Source organism: Apaloderma vittatum, unplaced genomic scaffold (genome assembly GCF_000703405.1).
Source record: "Apaloderma vittatum isolate BGI_N311 unplaced genomic scaffold, ASM70340v1 scaffold4088, whole genome shotgun sequence".
NCBI classification, from domain to species: Eukaryota; Metazoa; Chordata; class Aves; order Trogoniformes; family Trogonidae; genus Apaloderma; species Apaloderma vittatum.
The window spans coordinates 81,372-102,124 of record NW_009728903.1 but is presented as its reverse complement, the minus strand read 5'-3'; the positions used below and the strand labels follow the sequence as shown (position 1 = coordinate 102,124).

At 40.1% G+C, this 20,753-nt stretch overlaps 1 protein-coding gene across 1 annotated transcript in view; it reads left to right on the top strand.

Moving 5' to 3' along the window:
* The window catches only part of PLCB1 (phospholipase C, beta 1 (phosphoinositide-specific)), a 123,672-nt gene that overhangs the window by 64,751 nt on the left and 38,168 nt on the right, over nucleotides 1-20,753 (top strand). The window contains exon 23 of the mRNA XM_009874236.1: nucleotides 204-290. Within this exon, the coding sequence (XP_009872538.1) occupies nucleotides 204-290 (87 nt within the window). The remainder of the gene's footprint in view (nucleotides 1-203; nucleotides 291-20,753) is intronic.

The following is a 20,753-nucleotide window of genomic DNA, read 5'->3' as shown; positions in this document are numbered from 1 at the left end:
AAATCCTGTGTGAAATCTGAGATATGTTGTCCATACACAACTGTTCGAGCAGTTGTGCTCAGGAACGCTTGTGACAAGGGTGTCTAAGTTTATATTAGGATTATTCATAGTTTTGATTATAACATTTTAATTTTGTTGGGTAAGGGGTGGGAAAATGAGAATGTACAATCTGAAAAAAAAGGTTCTCTGTTATTTTCTTGCAGCTAGAAGATGCTCAGAGTAAAAGGCAGGAGAAACTTGTAGAAAAACACAAGGAGATTCGTCAGCAAATACTGGATGAGAAGCCTAAGGTAAAGAGTTTTTGAACATATGTTATACTGCTTAAAAATGTCCTTCAGAAAGAAAGGTAGGCTGACATTTAAGCATGAGAAAGTCCATTCATAGTATTGTAGCCATTATCTCTAGTATTCAGGATGACAAAAACTCAAGTAGCAGCCTCGTGTGGAGCACCACTTCAAGTGCAGGTATCATATAATGGGGTTTATTTTTTAGTACTCTTCTTGTTAAAAACCTTTCCGTGTAAATGGTGCTTCTGACCAGCAGAGTGTGCCCTACACTCCCTTGTGCTTTAGCAGGAGGAAAACAAAACACAGTTTCCATTAAAAAGAAAGAGATATCTCTTTAGCATGCTTGCAGCAGATGTTTGTGAGAATTGATGAGGTTATATTTCTGCAGAAAACAATGAGCGTTTTCATAATAATAGTGCTTAACAGTCTACTTTGCTTGCTGGATTTTCTGTTTGATTTTGTGCACTGCATCTACGTGTAACATTCTGAAATACAGTTTATTGATCCTAAAGATTGCAGGCTGACTCTTGCTCCTAGTGAAGCTGGTGGTAGTTTTACCATTGACTTCAGTGGAGAAGGCTCAGAGTCCTCCACTTGTACAGGATTTTCCTGTAGGAGTATCTTGGTACCATACAATCAGATTTCTGCCTGGAGGGAGACTTGTTTTCAGCAGAGTTCATATCCAAGTATGATTCCTCACAACCCGTTGTGTCATGCCTGCTTTCATTTCTTCTGCGCTTGCTCAAATCTGTGTTCTAGGCTTCAGTTTTCATTTCTTGTCTGTGTCCACAGTCCTAATGTTTCCGTGCTTGTATTACAGCTTGAATTCTAGCATTGACTGTGAGCTAATCAGTGGTGTCATGTCATTTTTGTGAAATATTAGGGTAAGGTCTGAATAGCTAGAAGTTTACAGTAGTTTGGAAGAACAAAAATGTTTGCTTTTGTCATTTTCTACTCATCTTTTCAAAAACATGTTTACAAACAAGCTGGAACTTTTCTATGCCGTGGGCATCTGGGTGTAAAGACATTACATAACATAATATTTTCTATTTGGTGCTGTAAGATCACGAGTTTCTCAGACACATGAACTAAAAAGACTGGAATTTAAATGCTGTAATTTTAAATTTCAAAGAACAATCTGTGAGTACTTCTAACACTGGCTTTTCACAAATGCTTGGGCACTTGATGACTTCTCTGTGTCTGTGTCCTTTTTTTTTAAATGTATTTGTTGCTTTACTGAGAAGTAGCGTGAAGCACTAAAAATGCATCACGAAGGACTTGGGCTGCATTTTGAAAGACTATGCAGGATCGGCAGTGTTAGACTTCTCCATCAGCTGCCCACGAGCCAAGTACAGAGCAGGTCGTGGCCCAAAGCAGCTCCAGATCCCTTCTGGTTGTGCCCTGCATCTGGCCATGAGTTAGAGGACTGCAGTAACCAGCGCTCCTCAGTCGGCGTGCCCAGTCTCTCCTGAGAAAACCCTCTGCAGTGATGTGCCTCACAGGGGCTGGCTCCAGTTGTTGTGGTTTTTTTCGTTTCCCACATACTGAAATGGGCAGACTTTGCTGAATTTATGCTGGTATGTGCCTCTTGCTGGCATGAGAGGATTTAGGCAAAACATAATTACTCATTTTACTGAGTCTCTTTTTATGTTTTGCTTCATGTTCATATTTCATACCCATATTCGCTTCCTTCGTGACAGGGCGTATGGTATAAAATAGATCAAATGATTTCCCAGCTGAGCACCACCAGTGTATTTTATGCAAACAGCAGCCTTTCTAGGGGCGGCTTTTTTAACAGACTAGTCTCTCGTGCTTCACTGTTCAAACGCCCACTAAAATTTATGCTGGCTGTGTTAAAAGGGGTTTCTGGCAGTCTTAACTCAACCCCTAAACAAAGAGTTTAATATATTAAGAGAGAAAGAATTTTTAGTATTTTTACCAATAATTCCATTGGAGACAGATTTGTCGTCATCAATCACTGTCACTTGGTTATTTCTTCCCGACTCACAGTTTGTTGTGTTATGACTTAGTGCACAGAGCTCAGACATAGCCAGGGAAAGTATTGCTTCACAAAGTGTTGCCAGCAGACTGCCACCCCAGTGAGATTTATATTTTATTTAAAGTATGAGTTTGCAGATTCCTCTGTTGCAGTGTGTGTAGGTCTTCAGAAGAAAATTTGCCTTAGAGTGCTGGCATCTTAGAGAACAGCTTTTACAAACTGCACAAACTGGATGCAAATCAGTTCCTTATATTGTGAGGCAGAGGGCTTGCTTTTTATTTAAAGTGCCATGTGTTTAGGTGAAAGTACTTCACTCAAAGACTGCTTTATGCCTTTAAACTCTGCCTCTCCCTCATATATATGTAATTTCTTTTTAATGTTTGGATGTGAGACTGTTTTGCAGCTTTCACTTGCAGTGCTATTGTATAATAAAAACCAATTTTCCTTCATGTTGGAGACTTTACTTTCTGAGCTGATACTTTAAGGCAGATGGTTGGAAACAGTTCTTCAGCTTCTTGTGGTCCTGCTAAAGTCAGTGTTAGGCATTGGCTTTCTTAAGTCCAAAATCTGATGCTGTAGAAACTAGAAATCGAGTGTTATCAGCAGAAACTAGAAATCAAGTATTATTATCAAATCTGTATGTGTGTACGGAAACAGATCAGCCACTCCCACAAACATGTCTGGAAAAGGAGACTATCACCTAATTAAGAAGTCAAATACTGACTGATTCTAGGGAAAAAAAATCCTCTTTTGTCATTTTAGTGGAAAGCACAGTAGAAACAAAAGTTCAGATGCTCTCCTGCCACTATTGTTTTCCTCACAGCATCATTACCAAGCAAGGCCATATGTGTTTTCTTTTCTCTCCCTCGATTTTTTACATTATCTACTCCCAGTTTTATTATCAGCAACAGCTTGTATGTGGGGGGGGGGTTTCCGTTCTAATTCTTCGTCTCCTTGTCTTAGCCATTGATACACATTAAGCTTGTCCTGTCCTTATCTTCTTCCCCTTGGGCATCTCTTTTGCACGATGTGGAGGCTGCTGTAGGAAGACAGCTCAGTACTGGATTCTGTGTGTTAGAGCAGTGTGTGGATTTTAGATTCTCTGCTACAGTGTGTCTCTGGTTACCTAAGCACAGAGGGGTGCATCAAGGATGGGCATGGCCATTGCATCTCAATTTCCTTGTCCTTGACAGCTTGTGCATCAAATTAAACAAAAATCAGGTGCATTTCCTTCCCCCCAATCTTTGCCTCCAATTTCATTGTAATTACAAAAATCAATACACGTGAGACATGACAAGGAATTAATTATTTTTCTGAGAATCGACTCAGTTACAGTAAATAGACCCAAGCCTCCTCTAATTGAAATCAATGAGACTTTTGTTATTTGTGCTCATGGGTCAGAGTTACACTTAAATCTCAATATAATACCTGTGACTCCCGTGCTCTTGCAGTCAGCTCCTGCTCCCAGCTGAATTAGCTGGATTCTTTTGGCTTCAGTGGACCATATCCTTACAGCCCCAGCTGTCACGGAAGATGTAACTCGTGTGGTTCCTCATTTTCTAGCCCAAGTTCATGTTTCTGGTCACAAGTACTCCACTGTTCACGAACCCAGCTTAGCCAAAGCCTGGCAGCTGCTACGGGCTGCTGTAGCAATGTGGAAAACTTTGCTATTCCAGGTGAGGCTTTATCTGTGGGGAAAGGTCCACTGAATCTACAGAGGCACCACAAGCTGTGCAAACTTCCTCCTAAGTGTTGCGTCTATGTGGTCTTTCAAATGAATGAAAAGAATACAGCCTCAAAGTGGAGGCTCAAAAAGTAGAATGAAAACAATTTTTAAAAATTGTAAATGTTACTGATAATGGAAAATCTAAGCATCTGATGGATACTAACTCACTCTGAAAGAACATACATCTATTATCTCCCAATTCGACATGTGTTATTAATTGCACCCGATGAGAGTCCACACGTCTACATCCAATCAATAATTAATATTAGCGGTGCACCTGCAAAATGTATGGAGACAGAAAATGATGCATATTCAGGTTGTAAAACAAATTAACAAGATGCTGATCCTTTACAGCAGTAACCTTCTAACTCTAGTGTTTTCTCTCCATTCCATCAGGCTGGAATGGACCTGTGAGGTCTTTCTTGTAGGATCTAGCTGCTTTTGCAAACAGTCACATCTCATGTAAGCCTTTAATGAAACGGTGTTTCTCATCAGATTTCCAAGCGTTATCTGAATGAAGATACTTAAAATCAACCCAAATTAATTGCTTCAGAGGCTGATGCTTTCCAATTTCTTAGAATATCTAAACCTACGTTGATCTTGGCAAAGGTTACAGCTTGTCATGTGTGCTTTTAGGTAGATCTTTGTGGTCACCTCCATGCAGGTAATGTTGAGTTAAATGGAGCTGTTACAAGACGGTCAGTAGTGTCATTGCTCTAATTTTAGAAAAAAATTGAATGCAGGAAATGTATTTTACAGCACTTTGAGATTTTATTTCAGTTAACCCCAGAGCCACTCTATTAGCTCATCTGGAAGAGAGAGCCTCCTAGGAACTTTGATGACTATTCCAGTGTCATTTCAGCTCACTGCATAATTCACAGTAACAATGCACTCTCCACCACAAGCCCTTTTTTTATCCTTTACACCTCTGTAGGAAGCCAAACTGTCTTTTGGGCTAGCTACACTTGATTCAAATACTTCCAAATGCATTCCAGTTCAACTGCAGGCAACTTTTCAAGAATTTTGGGGAAGGAGCATGGAGGAAAAGGTTATTTCAGTTTACTGAGTTTCGTGGGACTTTGCATTGCGTGGATTATGAATTGAATGGGGGAAGGTTGCCCTCCTGAAGTAGTATTCAGCCTCATTGCAAGAAGATATAAAAAAATTAGTTGAGAGCCAGTGTAATATTTGAATAGTTCTCCTTTTATTTTCTCCCTGTTTAGATAAATATTTCTTTTATTAGTTCATTCAATTTAAACATTTGCAAAGTTTAAAAAGAAATCTCTCTTGAGTCTCTGGCTGCTAAATTAAAATTATTTATGGCTTTATCTGCCCAAAAAGCAGAGAATTAGGAAGACTGAAATAATTTACTCTTTGTTTCACTGTTCAAGTTTGAGTTTTGGAGCTTGTATATTCATCAGAGGGAAATAGTAAAATGCTTCTCTACCTCTTTAAATGGGCAACAGCATGGAGAAATGAATAGAATTTTCTTAGGCTCCGTGAACAACAAATATTTAAAAGAATATTTTTTTAAAAAAAATCATGAAATCTGGAGTGAGATTTCCAAATCACTCTGTGACTTGATCTGGCATCTTCCCAGTTCTGGACCAGAGCTTGAATTTTCTGGAGCAGAGGATGCAGTTTTCATGGACTATTCACTTGAGGATCTTGGCGCTTTGCTCAGCACCTCTCAGCATCAGGTCCTAAGTGATGATAAGCCTAATTATCTAATAAGCTTCGAATAGTTTAAGCCCTGATGTTTCTTTAAATGTTTTACTGTGCAATTGCTAAGCAGTCCCCAGTTGCAGATTAGTTTTGGGGGAAACTAGAGTTGTCTCTTTTTTTCTTCTGTTTCTCCCAATGGATAAACACTGCAGAATGCACTTTCAGCCTGTAAATCGAGTAGTAAAAACTCTCACTTCACTCGTTAAAATGAAATAGGCTGACCTTTATCCTGTGCCAGTTTTATACCAGTAAAACTCCCTGAAGTTCTGTGAGGTGACTAGCTCATAACGAGGCCTGAGATCAAAAGCCTTCAGTCCAAATATCAGGATGCTTAAAGGATTATTTTTGTTTAAGACCTTGCTTGCTTGTTTACATTTGTTTGTTCACAGTTGCACATTTTTAATACTTGTTTATTTTTCCAGCAGACTAAAAATTACAGTGTGAGAAATGGATATCAGGCCATAAAAGATACATCTAACAATTTGAGGTGATATTTATTGTGTTAATTAAATGTTGATCTTGCACATACACGTATGTCTAGGGATCACTAACTTGTAAATCAACTGCATCATGTTTCCAGCATGAATATGCAAACACTTTTAAAATTTATTTTAATTAATTGTTATTACGTCCTTTAATTGAAAATTCCTTCTTTGTAGGAAGAATGTAAACATAAAGAATTATTTTAATGGATGGGACATGAGGGGGAATATGAGGGAAAATATGAGAAATTGGAGTTGCAAAAAAATGACAGAAATTATTTCAAAGGACTCGCTTTTTTTCAGTTTTGCACTAGTGTAAATCAAAAGGAACATTATTAATTTAGCAGAGTCACTGGTGATTTAGACTGATGTTAGTGAAGGCAAGAGTATGGTCCATAATGGACGTCACGTGTCAGACAGATTTGATTTGGGAAGGTTAGTGAGATTTTCCTGGATAACATGCTAACAATTAAGAACTGTGAGGGGGGGGGGGTTCTTAAGAAAAAATTCAGAATTCTGTTACTAACTGTGGATAAAAGGATTCACAGAATTACTAGGATTTTTTAAAAGGCACAAATTTGACAATTCTTCCAGAAAAAAGAAACCTCACTGTTGGGGTTTTTTTCTAATTTATGTAAGCAATTCTGCTGCTTATTTTACGCACCTCAGATAAGCACATGGCTCATGTCTCAGCCAACTGATATTAATAATTTAATTAGCCTTCCTGCTACGTATAAGAAAGACAAAATCCAAAGCAGAGCTCAGACCATCCTGTGTTTCCAGCTGTGCCCCAGCTTTGCATGATACAGCCCAACATCAAGAGAGATCCCCACCTCTCAGAAACTCCCACTTGGCTGGAGGGAAAGCAAAGGTAACTCCTGATGCCCCAAATTCAGAGTTAGAGGCCACCAGATTCCCTCCTCTCCTCAGCAGAAAGTACTGCTGTGCCCAAAACTGTGCAGCCCTGGCCAGCACAGAGGTACGTGTTTGAGAGACATTTTGGCTTTCGGCGAGGCATCCAGCTTGGCATCAGCAACACAGGACAACATCTGGCATCCGTACTGCTCCTCCAGAGGTTCTGTCACCACCCTCCTTGGCTTCTGCAGTATCATGGAGGTGTTGGATGGGAGGACAGATTAGCCCAACTGGGTATGAATAATAAGCAATAAATGTGTCATTATTTATCATTATGCAGATAAAAACAGGCATGTCCTGGATTCATAACGGACCGCTGCAGTGATGTTCCATCAAAATGACAGAATGGACCATGTTTTCGTGCAATGGGGGCCATTGTTTCAGAATATCATCACCATCTGCAAAAACCCAACTTGCTAAAAGCAAGAAAATTACTTGCATTTGCGCTGTAACTGATTTTAAAAATAGCGCACCGTTACTCTAATTCTCTTATATGTGTAACTGGAATTAGAAAGCAGTTCAGTTGAAGAGAGAAATAGGAAGTAATAAATTGCCATTAAAATAATCAGCTGTGTGATAAACACAAAAAAGTATCTTTTCTCCCTTTGTAACATAAATTGCTGAAGTAGGCCTAACTTCACATTTGTGAATAGTTAATCCTTCTCAATACAAGAGAACTTCTTACACAGAGAAGAGCACAGTGCATTTTACCATAGATTTTTTTTTTTTTTCTACCATAGATTACAGAGGGACTTGGATAGATTGGATCAATGGGCCAGGATTAGTGGGATGAGCTTTAACAAGGCCAAGTGCCAGATCCTGCACTTGTGCCACAACAACCCCATGCAACGCTACAGACTTGCGGAAGTGGGGCTAGAAAGCTGTCTGGCAGAAAAGGACCTGGGGATTCTAATAGACAAGCGGCTGAATATGAGCCAGCAGTGTGCCCAGGTGGCCAAGAAGGCCAACGGCATCCTGGCTTGGATTAGAAACAGTGTGACCAGTAGGAGTAGTGAGGTGATTGCCCCTCTGTACTCAGCACTGGTGAGGCCGCACCTTGAGTATTGTGTTCAGTTTTGGGCACCTCAGTACAAGAGGGATGTCGAGGTGCTAGAGAGGGTACAGAGGAGGCCAACAAAGCTGCTGAAGGGCTTAGAAAATAAATCTTACCAAGAGCGACTGAAGGAGCTGGGGCTGTTTAGTCTGAAGAAGAGGAGACTGAGGGGAGACCTCATCACTCTCTACAACTAGCTGAAAGGACATTGTAGAGAGGTTGGTGCTGGTCTCTTCTCACAGGTAGTAATTGGTAGTAGAACTAGAGGGAAGGGCCACAAGCTGCAACAGGGTAGTTTTAAGCTGGATGTTAGGAGAAAAATTTTCACAGAAAGTCTAGTCAGGCACTGGAATAGGCTGCCCAGAGGGGTGGTTGAGTCACCTTCCCTGGAGGTGTTTAAAGGTCATTTAGATGTCACGTTGGGGGATATGGTTTAGGAGTGTGGTTTAGAGTGGGTGATAGGCTGGCCTTGATAATCCCAAGGGTCTTTTCCAACCTGAATGTTTCTATGATTGAAGTGAAAACTGAGAAAAGGATGGGAAAAATTTAATATATAGCTTCTTTCTGGAAAGTCACGTTTAGGATGATAACATTCTAGAGAGAGCATGTTGCCTCTGCAGAACATGCTCCTCTGTGTACTGGAGGTGGCTGAGGATAACAAGAAAACACTGACCTGGAGTGAATAGTGTAACATTTAAAAGCCTTTTATCTGTTCCCTGTAGCCTCTCGGAGCACTTTGATCTGCACTGTCCCCTTCTCTGCACAGCTGTCTGTTAAGGTTAAAGCACAATGCCAGCTGTCAGTCAGTAACCTGCACGCCTGTGACCCGCTCCTGCCAGCGCCGTGGTTCAGCATTTATTGCTTTCTGCAGCAAAAATTGCCCGGCGTGTCGCCAGCAGGCTGCAGGGTAGCAACTGCCAGGGAGAGAAAAGAGCACGAAACTAACTGGTGTGTTCACGTTATTATCTCTGAAGAAAACACAACTGGAAGTGATGTGGAAAAGATGAAGAGGCCAGGCACCGCAAACATTTTGCATCAGGATGTTTAGCTTAGACTATGCAATATTTAAAGCTGACTGGAGAAGTCCCTGCTAGGGAAATAAATGGGATTCTGCTGAGACAAGTGCTTTGCATACTAAATCTAAGCAAGCAACAGGGCACTGGCAAGCTGTTGAGTCGCCTTCCCCTTTTTATGAGCTAGTGTAGTGCTCTGGGAGAATACTTTATGAAAATTAAGCTAAATTATGCGTGGTGTGTACATAGATAGTGTATATGAAATGCATGGTAGCACTCACAGAGACATTTCAAATACAGTGCGTGTATAGCATCTGATACACATGTTCATCGCTCTGAGAGTCGGATCGAACAAGAACAGTATCTTACCCAGCACTTTAAGAATACTGAGCTTGATAGGGGAAGAAGACCCCGTACATCCAGAAGGGAGACAAAACACTTTCCCCTCCGTGGTGACAGGGAGGGAAACCAGCGTCTCTGCCACATTTTAGCACGTCCTTCCCGTGCTACGTGGGTGCAGTTTTCAAGGGTCTGGCAGCCCTCCTCAGTCAGTAGCAGAAGAGCTGGGAAAGAAGTTCCCTGGAAAGATTACTTTTTATTAAATTTCTCCTGTGACTCACTTCCCACAAATGAGCATTTTCTGACAGTAGTTGCCTATAATTGCAGTAGTTGCATAATGCAGTTGTTGTGGATGATGAGAGTGTATAGGTTTGACTGTAGTGACTCAATAAGTTTCCTATTATTCAGCTGTTGTTTGGAAGGAGGCTCTTGGCAAGAGCTTGCAGAGTGTGACTAAGCACACAAGCTGCAGCTATGTACCTGTAAATGATCTCTTTTATGGAGTCCTAGAGATCTGTAAGCTTTGTGCAGGATAAGTGAACGTGTCCAGGAAGGGAAAGCCTAACCCAGACATGGTTAGATATGGAGTCTGACTTAAGGGTGGTCAAAGCAAAGTTTTAAACTCTCATAACATTGACTTTACCAAGTGGGTCCAGAGATTATTTGTAGGAAAATGTTGTGAGTGGTGAAAGTTCACAATTCTTAGTTATTTTTCTCCACCTAAAAAGCAAAAGAAAAAACAAAGCTTTAATGTTCATCTAATTTTTTTTTTTCTTTTCAAACCTACTGAGTATGGGACAGGAAATCTCAGTCTTGGTTCATTTGGTTCATCCTATCCAGCTTGCAGTTCTCCAGGTTGGCCTCTCGTTTATAAAAATGAAGGAAGACACACAGTCTTTTTTTTTCCTATTTCTTCTATTTCCTCACTTTCCCACTCCCGCAGTTTTACCTGCTCTTCTACTTGTCCTTCTCTGTCATGCACTGAGATTCTTACAGCATATTGTTACTTTCTAATACTCTTTCCATAGACTTCCTTTCCTTTTATTTCTTATACTCCTTCCTTCCTCTTCTTCTTTGCCATCACTTGTTGCAATTAAATTGCAAGCAGTATCTGCAAATACTTGTAGGAATAGTTTCTTTCACATTACAAGACACGTTTGAAGAAGCAGCCTGAAGGGGGGAGTTCAAGAGTTGATGTGATGTGGTCTACGTGTCTGTGAGCTTGACTTTGTATGTGGCCCAAGTCTTCCATCAGATGAAAGATATGGTAACACAAGTTGCAAAGTCAGAAGGAAAAATAATCGTCCATAAGTAGCCCAAAAATGGTGTGATAGGAAGAGTTAACATTAAAAGTGAAAGCAATGAAAAAAATCCTCCACTGAAACTAGAATACAACAGAAAAAAAGAGAGAATGTGATAGTGGGCCTAAAGAATTTAGATTCAAGATTGAGAAACAGTGAAGACTTCAGGGATAAAATGAAAATACAGATGAAAGGATCTTTACTGGGAAATGAAGTATGGATTCTTGGCTCAATCTCTATTATTACAATTTTAGTTTTTCATCCATTCCAACACAGTAAAAAATGCAATGGAATTGCATCTACCCAAGTGGCAATCTCGACTTCTCTGCTCAGAAGTTTGTGAGCTGTAGGGTGAGTGGGCTTTATTCTGAGAAGCAGTTTAATGATTTCAAGCGCGTACAACTGCACGCAACCAGTATGCTGCTGCACCTCATGGCAACTGCTTGAGTTCTGACTGATGATGTTCTGCCGGTGTAGTTACAGTCCACAACGAGGAAATGGGCAATTATAGTCTTGCTTTGGAGATCAAGGCCAAGGCCTGATGGAAGATTAGATGTGGATTGCTTAGCAATTGTGATAATTGCTGTCCTTGACCTGGAGATTAGTGGCAGGTTTTGTATAAGGAGATACAGCACGTAGGTGGACATGAGTAGCACAGGACTGATGACAACAGGGAGCTGGGCAGTGCTGCACTCAGTGCGTGTCCAACTAGTAGGAGAAATTGTCAGTAATTTGTCAGTTGTTCTGGATTCTCCGTTGTGTTCATCCTTTTTGTCAAGTTTTGCATGCATTGACATTGCCAGCGCTGGATGGAGCAAATGGAAAGGATACTATTAGTTAACTACAACCATGTTTCCAAAATGGGGCTCTAAAGGACAGGTACATTCTGTTCAGCTCTGCAGCCCAGCAGTGTGGAAATACTTTTTTTCTTTTTTTTTTTTTAAACAGTGTGGATTTTCCTCCTTTCCTTGTGAGTAGCCTGTGTAGCACCTCCATGGCTGTGATTTTGTTCGAAAGGGCCAAACAGGCACAAAGTTGTGAGGTTACAGATTACCCTTGATTGAATACAAAATGAAAATTTCTTAGCTTATATTTTCAGCCTGAATAAATTCAAATATTCTTATATCAAAATTCTTCCCTATATGTTAGGAGTTTTTTCCCTCTTTGGGATGTGATCAGCTATTCACACAGTCATATTCATTGTTCCAAGACAGTTTCCAATAATACTGTACCTTTCCTTTGATTTCTTTCACTCCTTTATTAAAGCAAAGGTGACTGCTGACAAGCAATTACACACCAGCTTTTAGCGAAACAAACACCCTTGATTTATAAATCACAGAAGCCTACTAAACCTTGCTTGGCAACAGAAACAGACCTCAATTAAGATGAGATAAAACCGGGAGAGCTAATTTCTGTGATGCGGTAATATTAGCTGCTTTCTTTTTCTGAAAAATATGCTCTGCAAATATATATCACAGAACAAATAAAATGCATAATGTACAGATACCTTATAGCAGACTGCACCAATAATATTTTACAATGCATCTGACAGCCACTTGCATGAAGATTCACATCTTCAAAGCCCTGTGGGAACAAGGAGGCATTGCCATAACTGTTGGTAGCCTACATAAAATTTAAATTCTATGTAAATTCTTCCCAAGCGACACTTTGGTTGGAGCAGACCATGTCCCAGCCCCACTGTTCTGAGGTTCCAAATGGGTCTGTGGTTCGTCATCTGAAACTGTGGGCCCTGGTCTGCTACAGGGAAGATCAGATCGCATGCACCCCACAGCCTCTGAAAATTAACAAATGAACACTTGCGTATGAGTCAGGCTGTTACCTGTAACCTCACTGGCCTCCTCCCCAGCCAGTATGAATTTTAGTCAGAGAGAAATCAGAAGGAAATTTTACACGGAGCAGATATAATCCGTTTGTTTATATTGATAGATATATGTGTTTGTGTATATCTAACAGTAAATATTTGATGATGTATGCATACACATGCAAGCTCACTAGATATATTAAGGACCTGCATATGCTATGTTTGTAGAGGTTAGTTTGATGTATACGGTTTGGATGCATCTGTTAAATTACAGTTAGTCACAGCCTTGCAGAATGTAAAATTCATCATTATAATATTATATTTGTGGTTTTAAAATGGGCAAAATCACCTTTCTGTTCATTACAGCTTGATGCAACCTCTGGTTTTTTGTGGGGGATTTTTTCCTGTCCTGTAAAATTGCCTGCTTAATATTCTGCTTCCCTTCTGGAAAGACAATAAATGGGGAAAGAATTTTCTCCACCTAGTGGGAGCCTTCCTTGGCAGCCAATGCAGCAAAATGATGTGAGGAAAGGGACCTGGGGCAATGAGCTGATGGGAGTTAAAGGTGGAATGCCCCACTGATCTGGAGTGATGAGCCCAAGAGAAGGCAACACAGAGCACTGAACCTCAACGTGTGATTTTTCACAGCTTAGGAAGGAGCCTGTGCTTGAGTGTGTCCAGGGTAGCAGCTGATTAGTGATTCAGAGGACTCATCTCTTTCACTCTGTAGAAAACAGAATCCTAACAATTTAGCTGCTGTGCCTAAATTAGACAACATAAATTACCATCATAGCTGCTTATCTGTATAAAACTTCCCTAATGCTCCTGAATTCTATTAGGGATTCGTTAGGTTAAGCACATTTGAGATTATGAGGTGATTAGATAAGGGGTATATAAATGCAAATTAGATAGTAAATATAGGAGAAAGTCATGAAAAGATGGTTTCATTGAGAATTAGCTGCTAGATAAATTCCTTTTTCAGCAGTCTCTGTGTAAACTGCAGTAACTGTTCAGTCTTTGCAGTGCTTAAGCAAGTACCCATTTCTGAATGCTCTCATACAGAAAGAGCTGAAACATATTTATATCCTCACCCCAAAAGATTAACATGTTGTGAATAATGGCAGATTGCAAACCAGAGAGATGGATTGGCAGGGGAGAAGACAAGTGAAGCGTCAAAATGTCATCCTGCATTCATTATGTGCGTGACTTCCCAATTAATGCGTAGACTCTCTCCTCTTAATGGAATAAATCTGTACCTCTAGAGCTACATAAACCACAGTGCCTAACACCAGCTTCCCATGTGTTTATTTTTTCTCTCCTGTTTATTGTGTGTGCTTAGTTTGATAGCTTGAAAACAAATGTTCTCTCCTTGCAATAACTTTCCCATTTTCCTAATTGGAAATGGTATTTTTCATTCGCTTTCACATTTCCTGCTTCCCAGCATTATCTAGACTCCTTGACCTCCCCACCTACCGCACCTGGTTATGGGGCATAAGGAAAGCTCTTTCTCTGAGAACTTCATGTAACAAAGTTCAGATTAATAGTGATAGTTTAATGGTTTGATATTCTTTATTATATTGATATTTACAGTAAGAAACACATTTTCTGTTTCTACACTGAGTTTTTATGTGCTGTATTCTGATAGTCAACTTCTGTTTGTGCAGACAGATGTACTAGACCTCTTAATGCCCTAATTATGTAATAACTGTGTATCCACCATAACTTACTTGGTCATGTAGCTGCGTAAATACATTTACAGGCTAATTGACATCCTTTAGTGATTTGAACTCCTGCACTTTTGTTGGATTTTTAGCTTTTGCTGAAGGACTACTGTACTAATCTTATTTGCACACCACATACAAAAGCTTCATAATGATCACCTTGACTGCTAGTGCTGCTGTCGTCAGCGCTGCTCTAGCTAGCCCGTTCCCAAGACCATTTCACTCAGACGCATTCATAGAGATTGTTGTACCATCAAAAAACATTACTTTCTAGCTCACAAAACCACAAAACTTGTTGTGTTTAGAGTTGATAACAGATTGTGAAAAAATTCTCCAACATCTTTTGTCAGTTTATGGAGTTTATTGTCCGCCTCGTTTGCAGAGTTACTCACTATGCAGAGGGCACTCAGGAATGTCCTTTCTGTAAAGACTTACTGATTGTTTTCCTGGTGGCAAATGGCTTTGCACAGCATCCACTAAAAGCAATGTTCTCCAGTAAGTTTTATAATGGCTTTTCAGGTCAAGACTTCTGTTTCTTCTTCAGATATCTGGGCAGGGTTATTGTCTGGTGCATAAGCCTGTGACAGCATGCAATATTAATAATAAAGCATGTAAAATTAAAAGTGTGTTATTTACTTTATGTGAATATTAACAACTTGGCTTTCATTTTTATATGAAAAGATGCCTTCAGAGCATTAATTGATCCCACTTTACCTATTGCCTTACTAGATTTATGTTTCCCTGAGGAAATAACTTGGTTAGCCTCACCTGTACTATCCTATATTCTGTGCAATATACTGTTGTTGTGACATAGGAACCACAAACTACCCTTATTTAATACTCCAGTTCGCCGTGTTATGAGTTTCCTATCAGTTAACAGGGGAGGCCCCAATATTCTTGAGCTGGCCCTCTCAATCCTGTTTGCAACTATTAATGCTCTTCCTGATTTAGCCTGGCACTCACACTCGAGTCCTCCATACTTAAAGCTTAATATCATTTTTTTAAGAGCACCCGTGCAGGCTGCAGTACTGGATCATTAGTTACTACAAGTGTGGCTCTTGAGACACCGGCTATCAGGGGAGCCTTCCCACAGCACAAACCGTATTGCTCTTGTCAGGCTTCCCGTCACAGCTCCAGAGCAAAGCAAGCAGTATCCGGCAGCAGCTACATGTTATTTATTCCTTACTCATGTCACATAATAGCTTTTAAGAATGTTTTAAGTACGTAACAGCTACCATTTTAGTTACAGGGTTTTTTAATATGCAATTACGTATAGGCTTTTGAGTCATTCTTTGTCTTACGAACATGTTTATTTGCAAGGAAACAGAATTTCTAACCCATCTTTTTTCTGCCTTTTAACCAACTTTTAACCCACCATTTAATCACGTCCCCCTCTTTTTCTTTCTCTGCACATTTGTTGCACTTCCCTCTAGGTTTGGTGCAGAATCTTGTATGGGAAGGCACACCAAAATGTTGTCCTTGACCTCCTTATGACTCCTTAATTCCGCTGAAATTGCTTACTTTTTGTTGTAGTTGGTTTTTGTTATTGTTGCCCACCAGTAAAAAAAATAGGATTCAATTCCTTGTGAGTGACATTTGGGGATTATTTCTGTAGAGCTGTGTTCAGTTATGGCATTAATCCATAGAAGTGCTGCACACTAGTGTTCGGGATCCGTTTGTGACCTGAATAGAAAGTAACTCTTTTTAGGGGCTACCACTTGGGCAAACTGAGCAGAATGTGACGGGTTCCTTTTGTCCTTGTTTTACCTGCTCTGCAGACAGTTCTTTTCCAATGCATTTTCTTCAAGAATTTTCTGTCCCTGGCTCACGCTTTCTCAGGACATTCAGTCAGAGGCATGAGACAGTCCCGGGGCAGCACTGAACTTCAGCATCGCTCTGTGTATATACCTCTGTCTCCTTCACAGGGCTGAGCTTTCCCTGGACCTCAGCCCATCAGATGAAGCGGTTTCTCTTCTCTGCTGCCAAAAGTCAGGCTTTCCCAGTTTCCACTTTTTCCCTTGTTCTTCCCCAATTTGTACTTTTTCATTGCCAAACTCTCTTGGCAACCCAAGATAATGTGCAGTTGAATAGTCTTTCTCTGTTGTTGCAAAATTCAGGCCCTATTAAGTGGTTTGCTTTCGCCTCTGTCACAGTTTACCAGAAGAAAAATTTAAATAGTTTTCAGGGTGTTCTTGGCTATTGCAGATGGGATTTCTTGCTGTCCGGGAGACATCTGTAGAGGCGATACTCGTTTCTCAGATAACCACAGGGACTTCAGAAACACACGTGGTGCCCACAGAACAAGCAATGTAAATAATGAAAAGCTGCTAGAATGAGATTACTTGGCTAAACAGCTCTGAAGTGGCAACATTTTCTCCTGATTTTCCTATTTTTCTTAGAATAGTGGCTTCCTTCTTTTTTTTTCTTTGGAGATGGAAGGTTTTGTTACTTTACTGTAAATTACTGAGAAGAGCAATAACTTGCAGGCTGATATCCTGTCCTTTTAATATATTGAACTTTAATACATATTGTTTTAGATGACTGTGCTTTTGTAAAAACATCCAACACATCAAATCAAGGTGATTTTTTGAATAGAATAGTTGGATTATTGGGTTTATTTAGATTGACAATTTGATTTCTTAACACCATATGCTTAAGAGTATGGTTTATAGTTCACCATGTAGATCATAATGTGGGTAGATTACCTGTAGCACTTGATTTTCCTAATGAATTGATCACAGCATACAGACCTTTAGAGCTGCTGAATAGAAAAGGTAAAATTATAAACACAAATGCCATCTCTGAGGTACTTCAGGGAGTTATGCCCTTTCGAAAATGTTACCTGTAATGACATCCAGATGCCTGTATGTAGTATTATCCCATATACCTTGCTGGATGTTGAATGTTCACCCTTTTTATAGTTTGAAATTCATCTGGTGCCACAAACAGCAGACAACTGTGGGCTGTAATCGTTCCATTGTGCATTTCTAAAAGTGGCTGAAATCATGCCATCGTCTCTGTTTTTTATTTTTTTTCCTGCATTTCTCTTTACTGGGGCATTGGTAGACATCATCAGTGTCTTTGAAGAAAATTATTCTTATTTAGCTTGGTTTTCTGTACCAGTAATTCCTTCACCATCCTTTCTTGAAAATAGTTACTATAGCTTAAGTTTCAGCATGAAAGTAATATATCACTTTCTCATGGGTTTTGGGGAGGTCTCAGTCTCTACACATACATGTATTACTTGTTCTGCAGATAATTTTTTAAAGTTTAATGCTGAATATTTCACCCATTTCACCTTTTTCCTATTTTCATGTGGATTTGTGCGTAAACAATGAATAGCAGTTCAAGAACTGACGAACTGGGATGCTCTAATTGCATTTCCTCCATTTTTGAGACTTCTGTCTTTCCACATTGAGCACTGTTTTGATTGAGTTAAATTACATGTTGAGTCTTAAAGCTCTAAAAAAATCTATGAATTAAAGGGCCACGAGGTAATATAACTGAAGAATACTTCAAGGGCAATAGGTGCAAACCTGGAGGTAGGACTCATCTCACCTGAATTTAGATGTCTACAAGAAATCTGTGTACCTGGGCAAGTCCTCAGGACCTTCAAGAGAACAAAGTTGTGCCGGGAAGCAGTTCACTTAACCCATTTTATCTGCCTGCTCTACAAGAAACTTAACATAGAACTTTTAGAGATTCCAATAGGACCTATGACACATATTTTGATTAAAAATTATATTGAGTATGTGGTTTTTAAATGGTGTCAGCAGAGCCAACTCAGACCTCACTAATTAAGGAGGCAGGCATTACATTTCTTAAGCAAAGGCTAAATTGAGATTAACTCCTCTGACAGGTGTGAAACTTTCTTGATATATGTGAAAATGAAATGGGATGTCCTCAAAATTACTGCACCTAATTTTTGTCTGCATAATGAATCTTTTTAGAAGAACACTTCTTGATTTTTAGATTATCTGTTACAGAAGATTTTTTTAATGGCCCTTTAAAACAAAAAATCCAGTAGTTTTTTAATCTCTAAATGACTTTAGAAACACTAGCTTGCAGTACTTCCAAACTTGCCCATAAAATCTTGTAGAAAGGCACTCTGGCCCCAGATATCCTCCTTCTAAATGGCACCTGTACCTCCGCCCAGGCTGTGAATGAGGCACATTGCATGTCCTCAGGGAATTTCCTTTCTCTCAAAATGCATGGACAGCAAGCAAATGAAACAGCAGCATCTTCGCTCAGGCAGGCTCAGGTTTTAATCCTGTACAAGAAAGGAAGTCAGGCGAACGTTTAAAAAAATGCATTAAGTTAGATTAGAATATATTCTTCAGCTTCCAGGAAAATGAAACATCAAGGGCAGAAGGAAGACAACAGTAGGAAGTGTATGGGAGAACAAAGATGTGGACAGTTTGTAGGTGGCATCGTGGAAGGGAATGCTTAGAGATGCAGGAAGATGAAATTTGGGAGTCAGTGCTAGTACACTCTGAGCATTTTGTGCTATTCCAGAGCAGCCAAAATGACCCCAAACAGACTGGTGGCTCTGAAGTTAAAGTTTCAATAAGATTTATGAATTACATTGCATTCTTCAAATCCAAAGGAATAATAGTACCATTGTGTTTGAATTTCTCCAGTTTTATGTTTATATACAACGTATTTAATAACAAAGAACGGGGGGAATTATAAAAGTTAATATTAAATGTTTTACAATTGCATTTCATTAATTTAGGACTGCCGTCCAGAAAAAGTAAAAATTCTAAAAAGGTACTTTCAGACTTTAGTGATCTTAAATTAAAGTGAACCCTGTTAAAGAGTGAAATTTGATATTCTAGTAACCACTCATCTACAGAAGCAGGAAGTGAATTTTACATTGTATGCCATCAGCTGAAATTGTGTTCTTTTCTAAGACTTACTGTGGAAAAAATTATTCCATTTGCGCAGAAGACTCTTCAATAGATTGATATGTGTTCTGACATAATAAGAAAGAGTGGATTTTATTGTCAAGGAGGCAGACATACCACATTTCTTCTCTTCTGCTTGTTTGAACAGCTTGACAGCAGATATATATCCAAGTTTTGCTTTGCTGTTTTGCTTTTAAATGCAATAAGAGCAAAAGTTGAATTTCTGGTGCTCGGTGTCTCCTTTCGCTTCAAAACTCGTTGAAGAAGCTTTTGCTCAGAAAAAAATGCAACTGCATTGCTGCTCATCCATGGAAAATGATGAAGAGGTATGGCTTTGCTGACAAAGTGAAAGGCTGCCATTAGAGAAGTATCGAGTGGCACCCTGTCTAAAAGCTTGATCACAGTCTTCAGAGAGCAATGAGGGTTTGAGTTCCCAAGCAGAATAAGGCCATCCCTGGCAATAGCTGACAGCGCAATGCTCAGCGAGGAGCCGTGCAGAAACTCGACAACATTTTGGCAGGGCTGGGACCCGGCACAGGTGCCTCCTGTGATCTGCTCAGTACCTGAGCCAGGGCACAAATTAAGGTCATTCTCTTTGGCTTATGAAGATGAATGTTAAGTGCTTCACTGAGTAGAGTTTCACAGAGATGATACATCACCCCGTATCACAGCTGATGGTAAATGACAAGGTATTGGGGGGAGGGAGGCATTTTATAGCTGGTGATTAAGGTGAAACATGCCTGGCACTCGTAGGGACAGAGTCACAGTGCTTCCAAGTCCCTGGGAACAGCTTCAGAGATAGTGGAGAGACAAAATGAGAAGAACCTTAAAGTAGTGCTCATGACCTAAAAATCTTACATAGGTGAAAATACATGGTAGAGAGACCACGTTTTTTAATTCTGGAATTCTGTAACCACTTCAGAGAAAGGAAAAACTCTGTGCTTTCCAGTCTGTGTTGATCTTCTCCACTTGCCTTCACTCTTTACTGTCCTTCAGCTTTTGAGGGGTTTTTCTAGACTCATTGAACCAGCCTGGAGAGGAGAAGGCTCTGAGGAGACATTATAACAGCCTTCCAGTACCTGAAAGGGGCTACAGAAAAGCTGGGGAGGGGCTGTTCACAAGGGCATGTCGCGATAGGACAAGGGGCAACACTTTTAAACTAGGGCAGGGTAGATTTAGATTAGGCAGCAGGAAGTTCTTTACTATGCGAGTGGTGAGGCACTGGCACAGGTTGCCCAGAGAGGTGGTAGAAGCCCCATCCCTGGAGATATTCAAGGTCAGACTTAATGGGGCTCTGAGCAACCTGATCTAGCATAAGATGTCCCTGGTCACTGCCGGGAGGTTGGACTAGATGACCTCTAAACATCCCTTCTAGCCCAATGCATTCTGTGATTCTATATGTTTCTCCAAGCATGTGCTTCCAGAGGCTGGTTTTGATCATGTTCTTGTTCTCCTCAACCAT